Genomic DNA, 20,401 nt, shown 5'->3' with positions numbered 1-20,401 from the left:
CAGTCATCAGATCTCAATCCAACAGAGCACCTTTGAGATGTACTGGAACAGGAGATTCACATAACTGATGTGCAGCCAACAGATCTGCAGCAACTGCATGATGCTATCATGCTAATATGGTCAGAGTATTTTCCGGCAGATCAATTTCCTGCATTTCCAGACTCAAAGGTCAGGAGAAACTCTCATTATTCTGTTCGTGTTTGACCAAAAATGGACAAAAAAAAAAAAAAACAAACGGAAAATGAGCTTTTTTTTTTCCATGGTTGACTCAAAATGAAAAAACTGAAAAATCAGCAGTTTTTCTATTTTTTCTTTTTTCTTTTGGTCACATAAAGGGAAAAACAAATAATTGGGGTCCAATTCTTGTGTTTTTCAATTTGGTTATTTTGTTCTCTTCATTTAATGAAATCATCAGGAAAAGGAAATCATGTGACCCATTGGGAAAGGTGAGCATTTTAAAATAAAAGCCCCTGTGTCAAACAAGAGCTATCCATTGTGTTTTACAGGATTGTAATAGGCCAAATTGATCAATATACAATGTATGATAAAATATGTAAATTAAAAATGTTCTGGTGATATAATGGACTGTAATTTTATTACCTTTTATTATCTTTTATTCTCATTTAAGGTCTGTACATAGCAGGCCTTTTACAGCATGCATTTGCTGATTGTGTGTTTGGTATCAGGTTCTACAGTAGCATATACCATCATTTAACACTCTGGTAGCCCATGATAAGTCTTACTTGGATACTGCTGATCTTATGGCTAATGATAAATTCCAAAATGAAGAAAATTAATGGGATTACTACCCAACTGACAGCTCACTTAACTGAGAATGAGGAGAAGGTTCATCATCTTTGGCTCTGACATTAATGAGTGGTACCAAAATGAAACTCTAAAATTTGTGTTGATGTGGCTCAGCAAGTATCAGCCATGTTCATATCAGTAACATATTTGTGACCCATATTAATAACCAGCCAAAACTCCCTAAAGGAGCTTAAAAACTTGTTTTAATTAGAGCATCATCCAACCAGTCAGTCACAAGTTACTACAATTAAAGACTTACTGATGTAAACCATACAAAGTGGTATTCTTAAACAGGATTTTAGAATCACATTCAGAGCACACTCATAAACATCCACACATACTACACTTGATAGCTACAAACTGGATAATCATGTACCTACATTTATTCCCCAGACGCCCTAGAAAGCAGTCGTCTTCAAACTAGACTGTATGACTGCATCTAATCTCAGTGATGTCACCCATTAGTGGCAGAGTTTCGAGGCCCCTAGGTGTCTGCAGTGCTGTCTTTAGCTAACGTTTGGTCTGTAACAGGCAAAGAGCTGGAGCTGAGGTGAGTTTTCTGCCTCCTGATAAACAACTACAAATTGCCTGTTTATCAGCCAGGTCAGTCAAACCAGTTTTTATGAATTACTCTTGTCAATCATAAAATCAAAACAGAGGTTGTAGAAAAACATTTTAAAGTGTTGAAAAGGCTGATTACAGGGTTTTAGAAAATGCAAATTCTTCTCAGCATGTTCCTCTCTACCTCTAAAGTAAATGACATGTTTAAAGCGGTCTTTCTCATGGTTCCTCTGGTATTGACACAGTGGAGTACACGGTCCTCTCTGCTTCTGCAGGACGAGCAGAACCCCGAGTCACAACAGATGAGTAGTCACAATCTGAGGAGACATTTTTATTCACATCAGGAAGGGCAGCCTGGCCTGTGGAAACACTGACAGAGTCCTTCTGGAAGTTGATGCTGGCATAGTGGAGCTGGTCTGCAGGGGGGTTGAGGGTAGAATAAACAGTCTGCACTACACCTGCCGAAGTCACCTGCTGATTCTCTATCTCCTCATAGTCGGGCTGTCCCTGCAGGAAGAGAAGTGGAGCGATGTCATAGATGCAGCCGTTGTACTTGTATGCAAACTCAAAAGAACAGAAACCCATAAATACACAGACATACAGACACGCAATCACCTCTGTAATCTGTCCAGTGTTTTTCCCCTGCTCTGATGATCCACTGGCAGCAAAACAAACTGAGAAAAAAGACATTACTGAGAACATTAAGAGATTTTTATGTCAGGATTCAAGATACTTATAACAAGCAGGATTGTGTGCAATTTGGCAATCTTTTTATTTCGTCTGAAATGACCATATTTGGATGACTACATGAATATGCTTTAATGTCTTTCTCCTGATTCAAAGATAGCCATGGTAGCATTTTACTAATCACAGGTAGGCCCCTGAAGCATACCCTGTATAAGTCATTGTTTTCACAAGACGCCACACACTTATGAACCCACCCACATAGCAACCAGTAAGCTGTATGAAGAAGCTGCCAGTCTCAGTTACCTATATATCTTTAAGTCTTTTAGTTGTTGTTCATCTGGATGCACTAACCATCTGTGCAGAGTAAGTTACTTCATTTAAGTCTTAGCAATTCCACAGCAAGCTCTCTGGTCTGTTTTTGGCACATGTCAGAAGCACCACTTTGCTCAGCTCACAGCTCGAGAAATGCAGGAACGAGAATGCACAACAATTACAGCTAATTTCAGAATACAACACAATGCACAGACCCCTAAATTTTGTCACTTCGTCAACATTATGTCCCAGCCTCTGGCACAGGGTCGTCAGTGGGTAAGAGGGTCACAAAGGCAGAACAAACCACAGATGAAGAACAAGTTGATTCTGGATGTGAAAAACCACAGCATTTCCTGTGAAACCACAAAACCTTTCTAGAAAACATAAACTTACTAATTTCATAAAGTACTCACCCCAAGGAGACGTACAATAATAGTCAGGGGATGAATACTAAACTTTTCCCAAGGCACTGAACATCCCCCAGATTAAGAATAAACTAGTGAGAGAGACCACCTATATGACTACTCTGAGGGAGTTACAAGCTTAAGCAGCTGAGATTGGAGGGAATCTGTGTACAGCAACTGTTACCCAGATTCTTCACAAAAGCTTTATGGGAGAGTGGTAAAGAGAAAGACACTGTTGAAGAAGTATTAATCTCATATAAATCTCAACTAGAGATTAAGAACAAATAGTTAATTTTGCTTTTTCTTCAGGCAGTTACCAATAATACAGGTTTAAGGTACTCAAGCATAAGCATTATTTTTATAGCCAGGATGCTATGCTTCTTATGTACAGTCAATCCTACCTCCATTTTCCATGTAATCTGCATTAAAATCACAGAAATGTAAAGATGACATATTAATGTGGTTCTTGTTTTCAAGCAGTTTACCTTGGCAGTACAATTATGTTTTTTTTTTTATTTAAATCAAAAGAGAAGTACAGGCAAGAAGAAATCAGAAAGTGTAAGTTTATGTGCTTTAAAAGCTTTGTGTGGTTTGCTCTCATATGTCCAGCCCTCACCTTGTGTACAGGGAAGTTTGCTTCTGAACAGTACAAGTACAACCACCAGTATCAGTAACACCACCAGACCCCCAACCACACCGCCAATCACACCTGCTTCTAGGAACAAGAGGAAAAACTGCTGAAGAAAACATTCTGTGACCTTCAGGATTCACACAGTTATGTGAAGGAAACACATTTTTATGTTTAGTAAGCTTTGATAAAAAGATTATTGTTGGCAGAAATCAGAAAGAGTAAATTTACTCACTGTCTGGAGAGTTTTCCTCGTCCTCTGAAGACTCTTCCTCTGCTGAGCCTTCCTTGTTGCTCTCTTCACTCTGAGGTTGATTGTTTCGCTTAGAAGCTGGCCTGCGATTTTCTATTGATGCCGAAAGTCAAAAGAGGAGAGGCTTTAGCTAAATTATTTCAATTCACCCTCTTTACTTTATCACTGACATTACAATGCTTTCTCTAATAAATGTTTCATAAAGAGACAATGCTATAACACATCTAAAGGTAGCCATGACTGACGATTTACACGACTGAATGTGATTGGTCAGATTTGCCTCTAGTCAACTGCACTCTTGATCCATATTGTCATCTGCAACATGAGAGATCAATCACATGATTAAACTATTTATCTCCTTGACTTTAAATAATATTAATTGGCAGATATGATTGATTTTTGATAGGGCCTGATCTATCATCATCTGTTTTTGATTCTGTGTCATCACTGTAGATAATTCATAAAGTAAAATTTCAAGAACTAATTACCAACCATGTTTCAGCACACAGAGCTTATTATTATTTTACAATCTGTGCAGCTGTTGTCAAGTCTGCGTTGTACATTGTACTCGAGGATTTTTGGACTTAGGTAGTTAGTTTATTGTCCCTTCTGGGAAATTCATTTTCACAGATTCTGGACATACAGGTAAGAGAATGCCTTACAAGAGGGAACTTGGAGGCTATTGGTTCTTTATAGTGCCTTTTCTACAATTTGTTGTGGTATTTTTACATAACATATGTAATTTGTTAAGTTTACAACCTTTCAGCACACCTCTTTTCTTTTAATTCACACAGGTCTTCTTCTGCTCCACATGTCTGCTTTATTGTACCCCAATCTTATATCAGTACTCTTTAACTTTATGCTATGAATTCCTCAGAATAACGGCTCTCATTTGGAATATGGCAGCCAATATTCAGTTGTCACTTCAACACATGGATGGAGATTTTTTATTGATGCATTTCATTGCAATCCAAAGTTAACTCGGGATGTGTGCGGTTAAATGGTTAAATTCGTTTAGCAAATAAGCTGGCGAGATTTATGAGTCGGTTAAACTAATAACCTAACATTTTTTCTAAACACAGGAAATCCCAGTCTATAATGCACTTTTAAACTGTGATGAACTTCCTGCCACTAGAGGCCGCTGTAGCTTCAGTTAGTCACTGCCTTCTTCTCTGAGCTTTCCCACGGCCCACGGTTAGCGTGTAGTAGGATCAGCGCTGTGTGACAGTTTTTAAATAGTTAATAGAAACAAAGTGGTATGTAGGTTATAGAGGGCTGTATTCACGTATAAATACTCAACCAAAGTGAAAAGAGGCCACATATCAAAGCATGATGTTAATCTGCAAAGAGGAATGAAGGCTGGCAAAGCTAGCTTGTTGTGTTAGCCACACTGTAGAGAGTAATCAGGCTAACATCACACCCACTAACACAGTAACTCTGTGATGAATTTGACTGTTTTCTAAGGATTTTCTCCTCTTTAAACTAGTCCGTTAAATTAAATTTACATGACCATTCAGGGAAATAGGAACATCTTGAAAGTTAGAGTGCTGTTAAACAATGAAAACATCAGCTGCAGAAAATATTAAAGGTACAGTGTGTATTAATTAACCTAACGGCATTTAGAGGAACAAAATTGATAAAAATCAAAAACAATCCTACTACTATAAGTAGTGACATGTCCGTGTCTGACTATCTGTCTGTCTCGAGCTGCACTACACACCATTGCTTCAATTGTCCTCGATAGCTCTCAGAGTACAATTTTGTTGTACCTATGTACAATAACAATAAATGATTCTGATTCTGAAAAAAAGACCTCTCGGGTGTACTGGTTCGAAACTGGTGCCATGAAAAAAATCATAAATATGTACCAATTTTCTATACAATCCCAAAATGTTGTGCCGAGTCATCATTCTAGGTCTTCTGTTGCATTCCATTTACCTCGAAAGTTGGATGTTGAAGCAGCCCTGGAAGGCTACCAAAGGTAGAGGGTAGAATAAATGCAGCAAAATATAGGAAAATCCTACTGAATAATCTCATTCAGTCTGCAAGAGAACTACTACAGCTGAAGCTACACAGAAATGGTTTAAAGACAACAAGGTGAATGTTCTGGTGTGGTCAATAGAGGATTTGTGACTGGACTGGAAATGGGCTGTTCATGCTCTTTCCCCATGCAACCTGACAGAGTGATCAGTCTTGGAAAGAAGAATGGAGTCAAATTGCAGTGTCTAGATGTGCAAGCCTCTTTGAGACCCACACAGACTCAGTGCTGTGATAGAAGCCAAAGCTGCATCTACTAAATACTGGCCTAAAGGGGGTGAATATTTATGCAGTCACTTATTTTACATTACATATTTTTATTTAATTAGCATTACTTTGTAGAAATCATTTTCACTTTGACATTAAAGAGTTTTTATGTAATTTTTCATATGTATTTATGAATTATATATTTATATAAACTGACAGTGCATTATTTTCCTCTAGCAAGCCTCATTGTTTTGTTTTAGCACCACTTTGGCCCACTGTTCCTCTACAAGGAGCACATGAGCTGCCCTTCCAGCACTCCTAAGGTCTCACCTGAAGAGGCCAACCTGAGTTCCATCCCCTGTGGCTCATATACCAGTAGTTATTACTGACAAGAACCCCACACAACCTTTCTTTAAAAGTACCGAACTCTCTGTAATGTCTCCTGCACTCACCCACAACCAGACGTGTGTTGTTGAATCCAGTCTGCTGCCAGGTCCCGTCAGAGCCGCACCAGTACACTCCAGAGTCGGCTGTGCTGACATTACTGATGTGCACGTAGAAAGAATTCTTTCCTCTGTTGTCTCGTATAAGAAACCTGCCTTTATCATCATCTTTGTCCTCTTTTGTTGTTTGTATCAGCTTCTCACAGGTGAAAGGGCTCTTCCCTTTGCACAGAAATTTCTCATTGGTCTTGTGTATTTCAGGATAGTCACAGTGAATATAGGCAGATCCTCCAGTGTTTGCAGTCATGTTCTTTGATGGGATTTGATCCCAGGCTGAAAAATGAACAAACTAAGATGAATAAGAACACTACCTGAAAATCAGATTACACATGTGTGTGAATTACATGTAATCAAGTGCTTATGTGTTGGTTAGTTCAGAAACAGGATGATTAAAGTTCAAAATCAGATTAAAAACTCACTTGAAATCTGCAGCTGGATCTCTGTTAAACATGTGGTGGTGTTTCCCTCAGATCTCTCCACTGCACAGCGGTATCTTCCAGTATCTTCAGAGGTCAGTTCAGAAAGGGTCACATTGTACTCTTCTCTCGTTTTGTTGTCTTTAAGAGAATATTTGTCTTTCCTAGCTAATTCTGCCTTGTTTGTTGATATCAGATTAATGCAGTGATTGCTTTTGTTGTTCCTGCAGAAGCTCCTGATGCCGTCTCTTTCAGCCCTTGAATACTTGCATGAGATGCTAACAGAGCCTCCATGATAGGCTGTGAGCTGCAGCGGTGCGTTTTTACCTGTGAAAGAGCAGAAACATGACTATCAAGCAGAAAATGAAATCTTTTCTGCATAGGCAGTAGACATGTATTTCTAACCTAAGGCTGTTGATGGAGGCTTTTTCAGACGTGCATGCAGCATTTTCTCTGAACTTTTTTAAAATGCTGACCCCTCCCATCCCTGCTCTCCTAAGCATGCCACTTTTAGACACACAAGAGTAACAAAGCAGAAAGGGTTGTTGTGTCATTAAGAGTCTACAATCTAACTTTTAGATGTCACTAATATTTCCATTTTTACACACTGCATCTTAAAATAATGAAGGCTTCTACTCTAGTGGATTACTGTACAAAAAAAAACAAGTAATATCTTAAAAAGCAAATAAACTCTTCACATATACAAATTTTCATATCTTTTTTTAGGTGTTCTGCTTTTTCAGGGTTGTGAGGGTGTGGATACATCAGATAAGAGTGGCAGAGTGGTTCCCACCCATGTCAAACCAGAAGTAAGAAATACACAAACACAGAAAAATAACCCCAGGCATACTTAGAGAAATCAATCTACTGAAAGCAAACAGCCTAACAACCTATTATGATCTTTACCAAAGTTGTTAAGGGATTTTTAAATCGTGAGGAATTTTTATCTGGTTATGAAACAGACTTAAATCAATTCTGATGCATATTTAGGAGGGCAGAAAAGAAATAAAGTGATTGTTCACTGTTAGGTAACTATTTTTTACAGCAAAAAGGATTTAAGAAATCAATCATGGTCAATATCATTTGGCTTTTTTGAAACAACAACAAAAAAAGAACCTCTGTAATGTCAAAGTATAAACAGATTTCTACAAAGTAATGTCATTAAAATAAAAACTATGTAATGTGAAAAAAGTGACTGCATAACTATTTACCCCTTCAAGTCAGTCTTGCAGACTGACAAGGCTTATACTCCAAGATTTTCCTATACTTTGCAGCATTCATTTTACTCTCTACCTTTACAAGCCTTCCAGGGCTGGCTGCTGAGAAGCATCCCTGCAGCATGATGCTGCCACCAAAGTACTTCACAGTGGGAATGATGCATTTATGGTGATGCGCAGTTTTTTGTGTCCACTAAACAAAGTGTCTCTGATGGCCAAAAAGCACCATTTTGGTCTCATCGGACAAAAAAAAATTTCTTCCCCTTGACCATGGAGCCTCCCACATGCCCTTTGGAGAACTCTAGTCAAGATTTAACACAAGTTTTCTTTAACAGTGCGACAGTTGTATACAGAGCCTCCCCCATCTTGGCTGCTGAAGCTTGTAACTCTTTCAGAGTACTCACAGGTGTCTTGGTGGCCTCTCTTATTAGTGTACTGCTTGCCTTTTGCCTGATCGCAATAAATATACTACATATACACACTCCATTCTGGATAAAATCTTCCGATCTGGTGGATACCGGCGGGGCCTCGGTGCGTGTCAGAAAAATGTTATTCAGCTCAGACTGAGATGCACGACCACGCATATCTAAATCGGATTGTATCTTCCAGTGTCCGTGTGTACAGGGACGTTTTAATCTCTGATTTGAATGAATTTAATCTTATAGTGAAAAAAATGATTGTGTAACTGCAGCTAGTGGTAAAGTCTGTATCTCTCAAATGGAAGGTCTGGGGTTCAATCCCTTGTCACATGTCCATGTGTCCTCGGCTAGACACTTAACTCCAGTTTTCTCCTGCAGCTGTCATAGTGTGTGAATGTGTATGAATGGGGTTAGTCAGTACTGATGGATACTTTACATAGCAGCCTCTGCTATCAGTGTGTAAGTGAGGAGTGACCAGCACTGTGAAAAAGCTGTGAGATGTCAGTTAACAAGAAAAGTGCTATACAAGCTCAAGTCTACTTGCATGTACAGTTTCCTGTACTGGGATCATGTGATCATTTTAAGAGTTATGAAACATACTACAGATTATTTAGTCCAGATGTTTTTATATCAAATATGAGACAAGAAATGAGATCTTTCCAAGGTGCATCAGTACTTTATAATGCCAGTAATTGTACACTTAAAGCTTGTATGAGAAACTCCTAATTTGTGACAATTTTAAACTCAGTAATGCAGCATTATTTTCTCCACAAATCTCAGTCTCATCCTTAAATACAGGGCCTATAGAAAATATTCACCCCCTTGGATGTTTACCCTTTTACTGATTTCATGAATCAATCATGGCTGATATAATTTGATTTTTTGTTTTTTGGTTAAAAAAATAAAAACAGTGACTAACAAAAATAACTAACAAAGAAACACACTTGCATTTTTTTTTGTCAAAAAGGCCAGATTATATTGACCATGACTAATTTATAAAAGCAATACAGGGTAAAACATCCAAGGGGTCAAAAAACGTTTTAAGCCACTGTACATACTTTTATAATACTTTAATACTTTTTATAGGCTCTGTAAATCCCTTTCCATGAATATATTCACAATGTTTGATGGAATGTGAATCAAAACATTTACTCTTTACTTCACTGTGGAAATGGAAAATGTTTCTAAAAAGACATTTAAAAAAAGGGGAGTGCCGGTGGTCGAGTGGTCAAGGTGCGCACCGTGAACGCAGGCGACCCGGGCTCAAATCCAGCCCGTGGCACCATTTCCTGCATGTCCCTCCCCTGTTTCCGGCTCTGTCCACTGTCCTCTCTCTAGTAAGGGCACGAAAAAGCCCAAAAATTGATCTTAAAATGACAGACATTTAAAAAAAATCCACAGCCCTTTTTTGCTCTGCGCAGTTTGGTGTGAATATCCATATTTTCAGTTGAATGTCCAACAATCCTGTGAGTCACTATTAAAGTTTTTTTAATGAAGTTTTTAAAGTACTCACAAATGATTGCAGGTCTTTCTCTGTTTCCAGATACACTCAGTAGAAACACACAACCTGCTGGATGAAAAAAAAAAATAAACAGAAATGTGCCTAAATGTCTTTAAAAAAAATACAACATGAATGATCAGTTACCTGTCATAAAGAAAAGGATGAATTGCAGAAGTATTCTCATTGTCAGTCCAACTTCAGCGTCAGTCCAGTTTACTTGATTATTATTTCTGTTATTGTTATTTTTCTGATCAAGTCCAGATTCTGTTTCTGATCATCTGAGTTTTTCTTTCAATAGTCTGTCACACCATCTCTCTGTGCAAATGAGTATCTGCTTCTTCTTTTTAGCACATAACTTAACATATTTGCATTTAGAAAAGAGGACATAGTGTTTGTTTTGTCAAGGAAGGGTGAAACTAAAGTGAGATGAAAGGGAATAATAAGTCAGCTGCATCGCATGCATATACACTAAATATAGCCTTATTCAAAGTACATAGTTATGTCACTGGATAGCATTATGTAAGTGCACTAGCTTCTTTGAGTTTGCAAAACAGAGTCAGAGAAAACAGAGAAAAACACAAACTTTTTTTTTTTTTTTGGTAACACATACTTGACACCAAAAGGAACATGCAAAAATTTAATGATAGATCAGCTGTTATTTTCATTATATAAAACATGGCTTTTTATGTACGAATGGTTTTTGCTAAAATTCATTTGTTCCTGGGTGAGATTTTGGATATTTAATCCTACTTGTTGTTCTAACACTATCTTTATAGAAGATGATAAATAATTTCCTCTTTTAATTAAATGTATCATTTCTTATATGATATATCAGTACTTCTTTTATAAAAAGAACACCTATCCCCTGGGTTCACTGTAATTTCCATCACAGACCACAAGGAGTTTTTTTAGGGGTTGTTTTCTTGAAACCACAGCAGTAGTCATGTGACAGGGGGGCACATAGCTGCAGAGCAGAGATAGCTCCATGGAAGGAACTGAAATAAGAAAAAGTCAAGATTAATCAGAGGTAAAATCGAGAGTGTGACATCATTTCCAAACATCCCACATTTCCTTTGAATATACAAATAATGAGAAAAATAACATTTCATACTGTGTTTTTTGTTATTAATGCTAGCCCTAAAACAGAGATTATCATGCTAATATATTATGGGATTTTTTAAAATATCAGACAGTGCCAGTGTTAAACATGCATTTCATTTGGCTTATATCACCATAGATGAACTTAAATGATTATACCTCATTAACTAACTGATACTGTTTATATGCATAGACCACAAGAACAGAATGGATGCTTCAGTATGCCACCTTCTGCTCTTTAAGGGCACAGCAGAGCGATCAAAAGCATATAAAAATTCTGAGCTTAGTAAAATGAAAAGTAGCATATACGTCACACAGGAGTTCTGGTACGATTTTCCTGAGTCTTGAACAAAAACACAAATTCAGCATCAGCCACAGCAAGTACAACTCCTCTCAGTTCTGGGGTGGCGACATGTGCGAAAAAAAAAAAAAAACATTCATTTTTTTTAACCCCTTGTTCTTTACATTAATCAATCATTATTTTTATGGCGCCCGTTCATAACCAATGTTATCTCAAGATACTTTACAAAGAGGGCAGGCCTAAACTGATCTCTTTGGTATGTTATTATAAAGACCCAAAATTAATCCACCAAGAACTCAACATATAGCTGCAATGAAAAAAACCTTAACAAGGAAGAAACCTAAAACAGAACTAGATTCATGTTGAACAGCCAACACTGTGATCGGGTTAAAAAAGGATAGAGGGAAGAATCAGAGTGAGAAGGGAGGGAACTGGAGAGAAAATAAAGGCAGTTGAAGAAATCAATTTAATAACTCACTCTACATCTGGAATGAAACTACTTACCATAGCATGTATAAAGTGATACTTATGTATAAATAGTAATGCAAATTTTATATTTGAAATAGGTTCAATCCCCCTTTAACTCAACTATGCCCATCTGTTAAATAGCCTTCAGTTTCCACAGCAGACTAACAATTTCGGCCTTCATACATGTAAACTCCGGGTAATTACAATGCATTCTTCAGTTTAATCATTGCTGCTGTTTTTATATCTACCATCTGCACTAGGGGCTTGTTTTCACCCAAAGGGGAGTGTGGTAACACTAGATGGCAGAAAGTGACGTTGAACTGCTGTTATCAATGGATAGATGATATTTGTGCTTTTTCATTATTTTGTCTTTTCTTATATTTATTTTATAATTTCTATTTGCTGTTGTTTACAGCAACAGAAACATCCCTAAAGTTTTACAGTATTTATATATTTTTATTGTTATCATTTCATAAGGAAATAAACACTCTTGAACACAACATATTACACATTGTTAAATAAAGCTATGGTTCTTCTGACTGCAGACTGCACATCTTTCACAGACCATTAATCTAAGACACAGAACAGAACAGCCTTCAGAACAGATATGCACGTTTAGACGTACAAAATAAAATCAGATTAAACTTCTGTTCAAGGTAAAGGGTAAAGGTAACAGTTAGGACACCAAAAGTGAAACGTTAATGCTAATGCAGCAAAAGTAGCTCATGTTACTCCATTAACTGTGTAAGCTACGTAGCTGATGGAGCTAAAGCTGTTTTTTAAAGCTAACTTAGCTACATTGTCTTATGCAGTAACATTATTATATAGCTATCTTAATATAATATAGTCTTGTTAGCTTTAGCTGTGTTTTCTGAGCTTACACTGTTAAGCTTACTTATCTACATCTTATGCAGCAATGTTAGTTATGCAGCTTGCGTAGCTATGTTAGCTTCAGTTATGTTTGCTATGGTTAAAGTGTAAAGCAAACTTTGTTAAATTGGCTATGTATAACATAACTTAAGCAGCTAGCATAGCTATCTTAGCATTAGCTATGTTTGCCAGTTATCACATTGTAAAGCTAACTTTGCTAGATTGGCTATGAATTGACACAACATAGCTAGTGTAGCTAGTTACATTGGCATATGTAGTAATGTTTATTATGTAGCTAGTGTAGCTATGTTAGCTTTAGCTATAATTGCTAAAACTTACACTGGAAAGCTAACATAGCTATTTTTGCTCAAGGTTACCTTGTAGAGCCAACTTAGCAACATTGAGCTAGAAGACATTAACTAGGTGGCTAGTCCAGGTATGTAAGCTCTGGCGTTGTTTGCTTAAGCTTGTGTTGTAACGCTAACTTACATTGTAGCTATGTTATCTTAAGCTATGTTTGCTAAAAGTAAACTTGTAAAGCTAATTTAGCAACATTGGGTTATGTTATGTTAAATGCCTAGCTAGCATAACCATGTAAGCATAGCTACATTTGCTAAAACTCACATTATAAAGGTAACCTAGCTACACTGGCTTATGTTGTCACATTAATTATGTAGCTAGCATAGGTATGTTAGCTCAAGCTTATTCTAATGGCGCTAAAGCGAGCCAGGTCCAATTCACCAGGTCCAGAACATCCAGTATGCAGTAAGCTGGATCAGGTCTAGAAGAGGTGCAAGGTGCTCATAGAAGCACAGCTGACACTCCTATATCCAGCAGCTGATTCTTCCAGTCCCTGCTCTCTTGAGCACATCAACATTAAGCCACACGGTCACCAGTCAAACTCCCCACCAGTCAGTGCTGGACCAGATGCTTGATACCAGAGGAACAGTGATATTTCACCAATGGCAGAGGCATTCCACTTGGTATATACCTCGAATGGAAGATGGAGCTTGATTTTGTTTTCTGTGCGGCAGTAAATAAGATGGTCAAAACAGCCTAAAATGAAAAACAGGAAACAGGGGAACACTCTGGCAAGGAATAGAGCAGTCGAGCAAAGTGCCACAGTGTGGCAGGTGGCAGAGAGAAACTTCTACCTATCCTGCTCCTGCTCTGTCTGACAGCAGGATAAAATATCTTAGTCTGTTTTTGTGCTGAACCCCAAAAAACTTTATAGGCTAATCATGCACTATGTGTACGGTTGTGCATTTTTTGTTTTATAGCACAGAAGCGTGCACAATTTAAAGATAAATAATTTTAATGGACAACAAATTGCACATCATATTGATAAAAAATCTGCTATGTACACCTCAAAGAGCGTGAGTGTGTCTGTCTTATATAAAGGTGTCCGATATTTCATTGTGCAACTTCAAAGTTTGACCTTGTACTGTAAAATATGATAAGCCAGTTCAAACTCACCACTACACTGTAAAAAGCAACATCCATTTTACTCATAAACATTGAGTTGAAATTACTCAGTTCTTCTTAACCTGTTCTAAATACTTATTATAAACAAGTTAATTGTACTTCTTGGCCATAACAGCAAAAGGGCTTGATTTACTTAAGTTTACTTAGTTTAAAAAAATTAAGTAAAAAGGGGTATAATTAAGTTGTGTTAACTTAAAAATCCAAAACAGCGATTTGAGCTGATAGAACTTATTTCAGTTTTAAGTGAACAGTACTCAAACAATTTAAGTATTTTTTGTTATAACTCATATTATTTGAGTTGTGGCAAATCTGCAGTTTTCCCAGAATGCCTTTGGGTACTAAACCTTTATGCACTCTGTTTGCTGCAGCTGTCTTTGCCAGGACACCTTTGAAAAAGAGATTTTTAATCTCAATGAGGTCTTCTCCTGGTTAAAAAAAGGTGAAATAAGATAACTAAATAAAATGCACCACGAGTGAAGTTGCTGTCTCAATTAAAGATGTTCCGCCCATAGGGGGCACCAATGATGTTATCGGTATCAGTGAAAGTTGTATGGCACTCTGCCATTGATGAAGTGGGTCACCAACAGCCATTGCTGCAAATGGTGGTACAAGATAGTCCACCTTAGGTGAACTGATGACTTACAAAACTTTTGTTGTAGCTGATGTTCTAAGGTAATCAGTTATCTAAGATATTTTGAGTGCTGTTAACTTATCAGTGTTTACAATGCACTAAAAATGTTAAGTATTACACACTCAAAGTAGATGATTCAGGCTAAGTCCTGCAAACTTAAATTAACATTTGAATCTCAGTTGTGAAAACTTAAAATAACTGATTTTAAACTAGTAGTGAATACTTAAATAGTTCAAGCAGAACAAGTACTGCACACTACTAACAAACAACTTTTTTTAACTCACAAAAGTCAAGTGTAGTTTACTTGTTATTTTTGAGGCAACGACTTTCTGTAATTTTTTTAAGTAAGCTCAACTAATTTTTTCTTACAGTGTACTTCTCAAATACTTCAGCTCATAGGGTATTTTTCCAACAAACTACTATCACTTTCTGGTAGGAGATGATGGGTATACATAGCAGCAAAAGAAGATATATATTTCACTTTTGGCTGATTTCATTTTTAAACATATGTTTCATTCTAAAGTGCCCTGTGCCGAGTGCCTACTGGTTCCTGAGCACTTTGCTGCAGATAAAAACTTTATTAAGGGACACACAGCAACGACTGACTTAGGCTGGAAGAGAAAGGAAAAGCGAGATGGGGAGAATTTGTGTTTGGCATAAAGCTTGGGTTGCATTTGAAGGTATCAATTTAGCAGTTATTTTGCATGCTTCAAAATGTTTTGAATACAATATATAATTGAAATATTAAGAGAAAAATAACTCTGGACCTCGCTTCGATTTCTAAACCCTGCCCAGCGAACCCATTGCTCCATGCACAAGTCTGCGGTTGATCTCAGCCTTGCAGTTAGAGGACTGATGGATTGCACTGCCAAGATAGATAAACTGCTCCACAATTTCCACATATACTTGATTGTAGTGTCAAAGGCGTTCCGAATGCCTGGATCTTTGTTTTGGCCCTGCCAAAAAAATGCCTCCTTGCTCAGCAATATAAGAGCCCCCATGAGGACATCTATACTGGATATGCAGGCAACAGCTTTAGCATCATTAGCATTAGCATTACAGTGCACCCATGGGAACCATATGATGGGGAATTCACTTTCTCCCAAGTGTTAAATACTTACAGGTTAATGTTTATTTCTGACAATCATAAAAATCCAGATAAATCATAGAAGTGCTAGCCATTACGGACCAAAATCCAGCTTAAAACGGCCCAGAATACTGCAAACTAACCATCTGGAAAGTGCATACTGCATTTGGTGTTTGACAAAAAGTATGAAGTAGGTAACTTCACATACAGTAATTATGTACAAATAATCTAAAGGTTTTTACAGATTAGATTTGATAACAGATAAATAAATTAGCAATAATTATATTTTGGAAAATTCACTGCAAGTGAGCAAATAGTTGCTGCAATGACGTCTAACTTGCAACCAGTGAACGAGGTAATCTTTGTGCACTAGTGAGGCTTTTACATACTCTTATATGGTTGCTGGTATGTTCCTCTCCTGTCATTCATTGCTTCTTTGAATTGTCCTTTCATGTAGGCAAAAACTGTCCTCATACAGACTACAACTTACTCAGCTCACTCTATTGCCTCGTTTGCAATCTTGAAGTGAATCTTGGAGTGAATTGCAGGGCTTTCAAGCTGTCCTGAAATGCTTGTGGGAAATCAGGTCTGGGAAATTATTTTTTTAGAACGTACACTCAGATTACTGCAGTCACAAATGAAGATGATAGTCACTGAGTACAGACTCAGTTACAATAGCTGTGCTTCGATGCGTCTATAGATTTACATTCAATGGCGGAGTATGTAACCTCTGTAAGGCGAGGTGTCATAGTACTGCAGTCCGTGTGTCTGTTGAAGCTAACAGTGGCGTAAAAGAGGCCGTCTGGTTCGACTTGAGGCTTGGAGGAAATGGTGATATTGGAGTAAATATTGTTTGCAACATCTCTGCTGGTATCAGCTGTATGTTGATCCTCTTTGGAGACTGAAGAGGAAGTGGTTATGTGTCCATCCTGTTTCATATTGGAGGGGGCTGCATAGACTGTGTCCTCAACCTTTTCTGTACAGAGAGAGTTAAACAATTAATAAATTCCCCAAGAAATGAGAAAGACATTTTAACTTTTATTTCTTGAAAGCAATCAAATTAGAATTAGAAAATGTTATAAACAAAGTCGAAAAATATCTGAGGCATTGACAGTGAATTTATACTTAATACAGCACATGACATTATCAGCTCCTGACCAGCATGGAGTCCTGGAGGTTATAAAAGAGCTTAGGCCAGTGGCAGCTACACTGACACTGTGTGGAGCTGTGGCACCAACAATTTTTGTTCTTGATCTCCTCAAAAAAACACACATTTACATCACCCTACCATGAAAAATGGAGATACGAGGTTCTGGCCTAAAACCAGCGATTCACTAGTTCATGTGACTCAACGCACATTTCTCAAATAGTGTGGAGCAGCACACTTTTGTGCCTTGGTGCAAGCCTAGGCATGGATTTCAATGTGTGCTTTCAGATTTTGGCACGATGTAAGGTGTAACCCTGATCCTAAAAAGTTGGAAAAACCACTGAATAATATCGTGAAGATCACTGTCAGTTGTCAGTCGCCATGTTGGGTAAATCCCACTCATATTGTAATCGGGGTAAGTGTTAGTGTTAAATCCACATGGACTGTAAAAGTACCACATTATTACCCCTATAAATTACAAAATGCAGATTCACACTGGACTAGTATTACCCATTGACCTCTGTGTTTGCGTCAACATGGTAGGTGATTTGCTGAAGAATTTTAACCCCTCAAAATACAAACATGGTCACATGGGATTAAAAAGAGAGTTGTCTGGCGTAATTATTCTAAATTGCTAGAGATTCTTAGGTAATGCTAACCTGTGCAGATGGTGCATAAGTTGCAAGGCTGTTGCATGGTTGCTCATTTGTGCTCTTTAGAACTATTTGTACGGGATTTGTTTTACACGTGGACCTTTGTGTGTACTGACACATGGCAGGTAATTTGGGATTTTTACAGACATGGTTTATTCACATTTGACATATGACCATACAATCTGGCTGTAAGACTCAAGGACACCATTTTAGTAAGACTGAACAAAATAACACAAACTGCAAAAAGAGTTAATTCTCTAATCAATACTTATGAGTGTGTAAGCTGCTAGGATGATAGTTGTTTTGAAGTTGCAGAGTCATTGTCAGGTTTTTGGTTAAATATTAAAGTGTTAGTTTGAATTCAAATGGGCATTTACAGTGTAAAAGTATTTACCCTTTTATTAATTTTATAAATCAACCATGGTCAATATAATTTGGGGCTTCACAGTGGGGATGGTGTAAATGTGATGATGTGTTTAGTGTCTTGTCTGGTGGCCAAAAAGCACCATTTTGGTCTCATCAGACCAAAGAACTTTCTTCCCACATGCCTTTTAGCGAACTCTTGTCAAAATTTAATATAAGTTTTCTTCAACAGTGGCCACTCTCCCATAAAGCTTTGACTGGTGAAGAAGCAACAGGGCAACAGTTCAAATTCTTTCCATTTCTTGATAATGGTTTAAACTAAAATCCCCTGACTTGCACTTTTCAATAAGCTTTTCTCTGAGTTGCTTGGAGTGTTCTTTTGTCTTCCTGGTGTAATGGTAGCCGGAAATACTGATTAACCAGTGACTTAACCTTCCAGACACAGGTGTCTTTATACTACAATCACTTGAGACACATTCACTGCACTCAGGTGATCACTATTTCACTAACTGTGAGACTCCTAGAATTTGGTCAGTCACTTTAAAGGGGGTGAATATTTATGTAATCATTAAATTTACCTGAAATATTTTTGTTTTGTTGACATTAATTTGTCAAAATTTGTTTTCATTTCATTTCATTTTAACATCAAAGAGGCCTTTTTATATTTTTTTGCTGTTGTCAAAAAAGCTCAGTTATATCACCCACTGAAAATTGAAGTCTGTTACCTGAGGATGGGCTGGTGATTTTGTTTCGACGTCTGAAGAATATCAGAAGAAGAATCGCCAAAGCAAGCACAACCATACCAAGACTTGCTCCGATATACACCAGCTTCTCTGAAAACAAATAAAAACCTCAGTGATGTTACACTACACTTTTTTTGACTTTTTCTCTAAACACACAAACACTTGCTTACTTGAAGATATATTATCCGTCTCATTTGAGACTGAGTGAGGCACATTAATGTTTCTGTGCTTTTTGATTCCTGTAAGAAAGACAATAAGAAAGAGAGAAATATATATTAAATGAAAGAAAGATGTTAATTTGGCTGTGTACTCAATTTCCTGTGGCTCATGTCTTCCCTATTGTGAAACAGAGAAGATCACTTCAGACAGTCAGTGTTGTGAAATATTGGTCACATTTTAGTGAGAAGGAAATGGAGCATATGTCTTACATAGGTCATGAGCACCACTCATTTACAAAGCTTGATAAACTCACCTTCTTTAACTCTGAGGACTACTTTGTTGTATGTGTCCACTCCCATTCTCTCTATTCCACACCAGTAAGTTCCAGAGTCACCCACTGTCAGATGAGAGATGGTCACATAGAAAGTGTTTCCTTCATCTTTAATAGTGAATCTCTTATCTGAAGCGGTCTTAGATTTCCTGCTGCTTATTAAGACGTCTTCGTCATTACATGCTCCTTTGCAGAAATATTTGACATTCGTAGATGCGTAGGAATGAGAGCATTTTATCGTGATTGTCCCCCCTGACACTCCTGTTTCTTCATGAGCTGAGATCTCCCATAAGTCTGCTGAAAACATTCAGAAGGCAAGAAATATCCCTTCATAATTCAGGTTGTCAACAGAAAGAACACTATATATTAAGACATTTTATTCCCATTGAAGTTAATACATTTTTTGAAGACAAGGACAGATGTTAATGTAAAATTTAGAAGACAAAATGTTAATTTTTAATTTAGTTAAACCCTAAAATGTCACTAAATTCAAAGAGCTTACAGAAAGTGCTTAAAAACAACAGCTAGCCACTAAAGACAAAGAGAGATCCTTCCACAGAAACAGAAATAGGAGGATATTCACAGCCTTAATGATTCCAACATTTGGAAGAAAAAAAGGCCACCAACGATTAAAAGAATTCGGCTTACCTCCTAGGAAAAACAGCACAAAAATACAAATCTTCTCCATGCTATTTTCCGGATCTGTACATCTGTCTTCAGCCTCGGTCATCCCCAAAATGGATCACAACTCTACGTCTGTCACTAGTTCCCCTTTGTTGTATCACTTCCTGTGTTGAGCCATGAATCTCTAACTTAGACCAATGAATAATGAAGATGTCACAAGGTTTGTTTGTTTGAATTATATAATACGTCAGTGGAAGACAGTGGTTTATTCTGATAGATCCACTTTCCTCCAGAACTAGTGAAGCAGACCTAGACTTCAATCAGAAACATGCAGAGTCATGAAGGTTTAAAATGGCTAACATCCCTTTAAAGGGGTATTTAAAGGGGTATTTTGAAGTATGCCTGTATATGTTATTTGGCAATAGTAATGGCCTTAGCCTCCAGAGATTTTATTGTGCACTGTCCCTTTAAGGAGAGCGTCCTGGGGGC

The 20,401-nt window shown here is 37.4% G+C and overlaps 1 protein-coding gene across 1 annotated transcript; it reads right to left on the bottom strand.

Annotated features, from left to right (window-relative positions):
* Positions 1-697: 697 nt before the first annotated feature.
* On the bottom strand, positions 698-20,018 carry LOC121508954. Its single transcript, XM_041786100.1, has 14 exons — positions 19,937-20,018; positions 19,271-19,585; positions 18,969-19,037; positions 18,781-18,888; positions 16,563-16,868; positions 10,097-10,222; positions 9,965-10,021; positions 6,819-7,142; positions 6,349-6,672; positions 3,635-3,745; positions 3,388-3,486; positions 3,173-3,190; positions 1,984-2,060; positions 698-1,875 (listed from the first exon to the last, which is right to left on the bottom strand). Exons 1-14 carry the CDS (start codon positions 20,016-20,018, stop codon positions 1,588-1,590), a joined length of 2,304 nt encoding a protein of 767 aa, XP_041642034.1. The 3' UTR covers positions 698-1,587.
* Positions 20,019-20,401: the final 383 nt, after the last annotated feature.

This window comes from Cheilinus undulatus, linkage group 4, assembly GCF_018320785.1.
Source record: "Cheilinus undulatus linkage group 4, ASM1832078v1, whole genome shotgun sequence".
NCBI classification, from domain to species: domain Eukaryota; kingdom Metazoa; phylum Chordata; class Actinopteri; order Labriformes; family Labridae; genus Cheilinus; species Cheilinus undulatus.
Note: the sequence above shows the minus strand (reverse complement) of the source record. Positions and strands in the feature narration are given on the sequence as shown.

Coding starts and splice junctions, on each gene's coding strand:
- LOC121508954 (XM_041786100.1), bottom strand. CDS start 20,018: ATGACCGAGGCTGAAGACAGATGTACAGATCCGGAAAATAGCATGGAG. Junction 10,223..16,562: donor ATCGAAGCACAGCTATTGTA/ACTGAGTCTGTA, acceptor TCAGATGATCAG/AAACAGAATCTGGACTTGAT. Junction 3,487..3,634: donor CGAGGAAAACTCTCCAGACA/GTGAGTAAATTT, acceptor TCTTGTTCCTAG/AAGCAGGTGTGATTGGCGGT.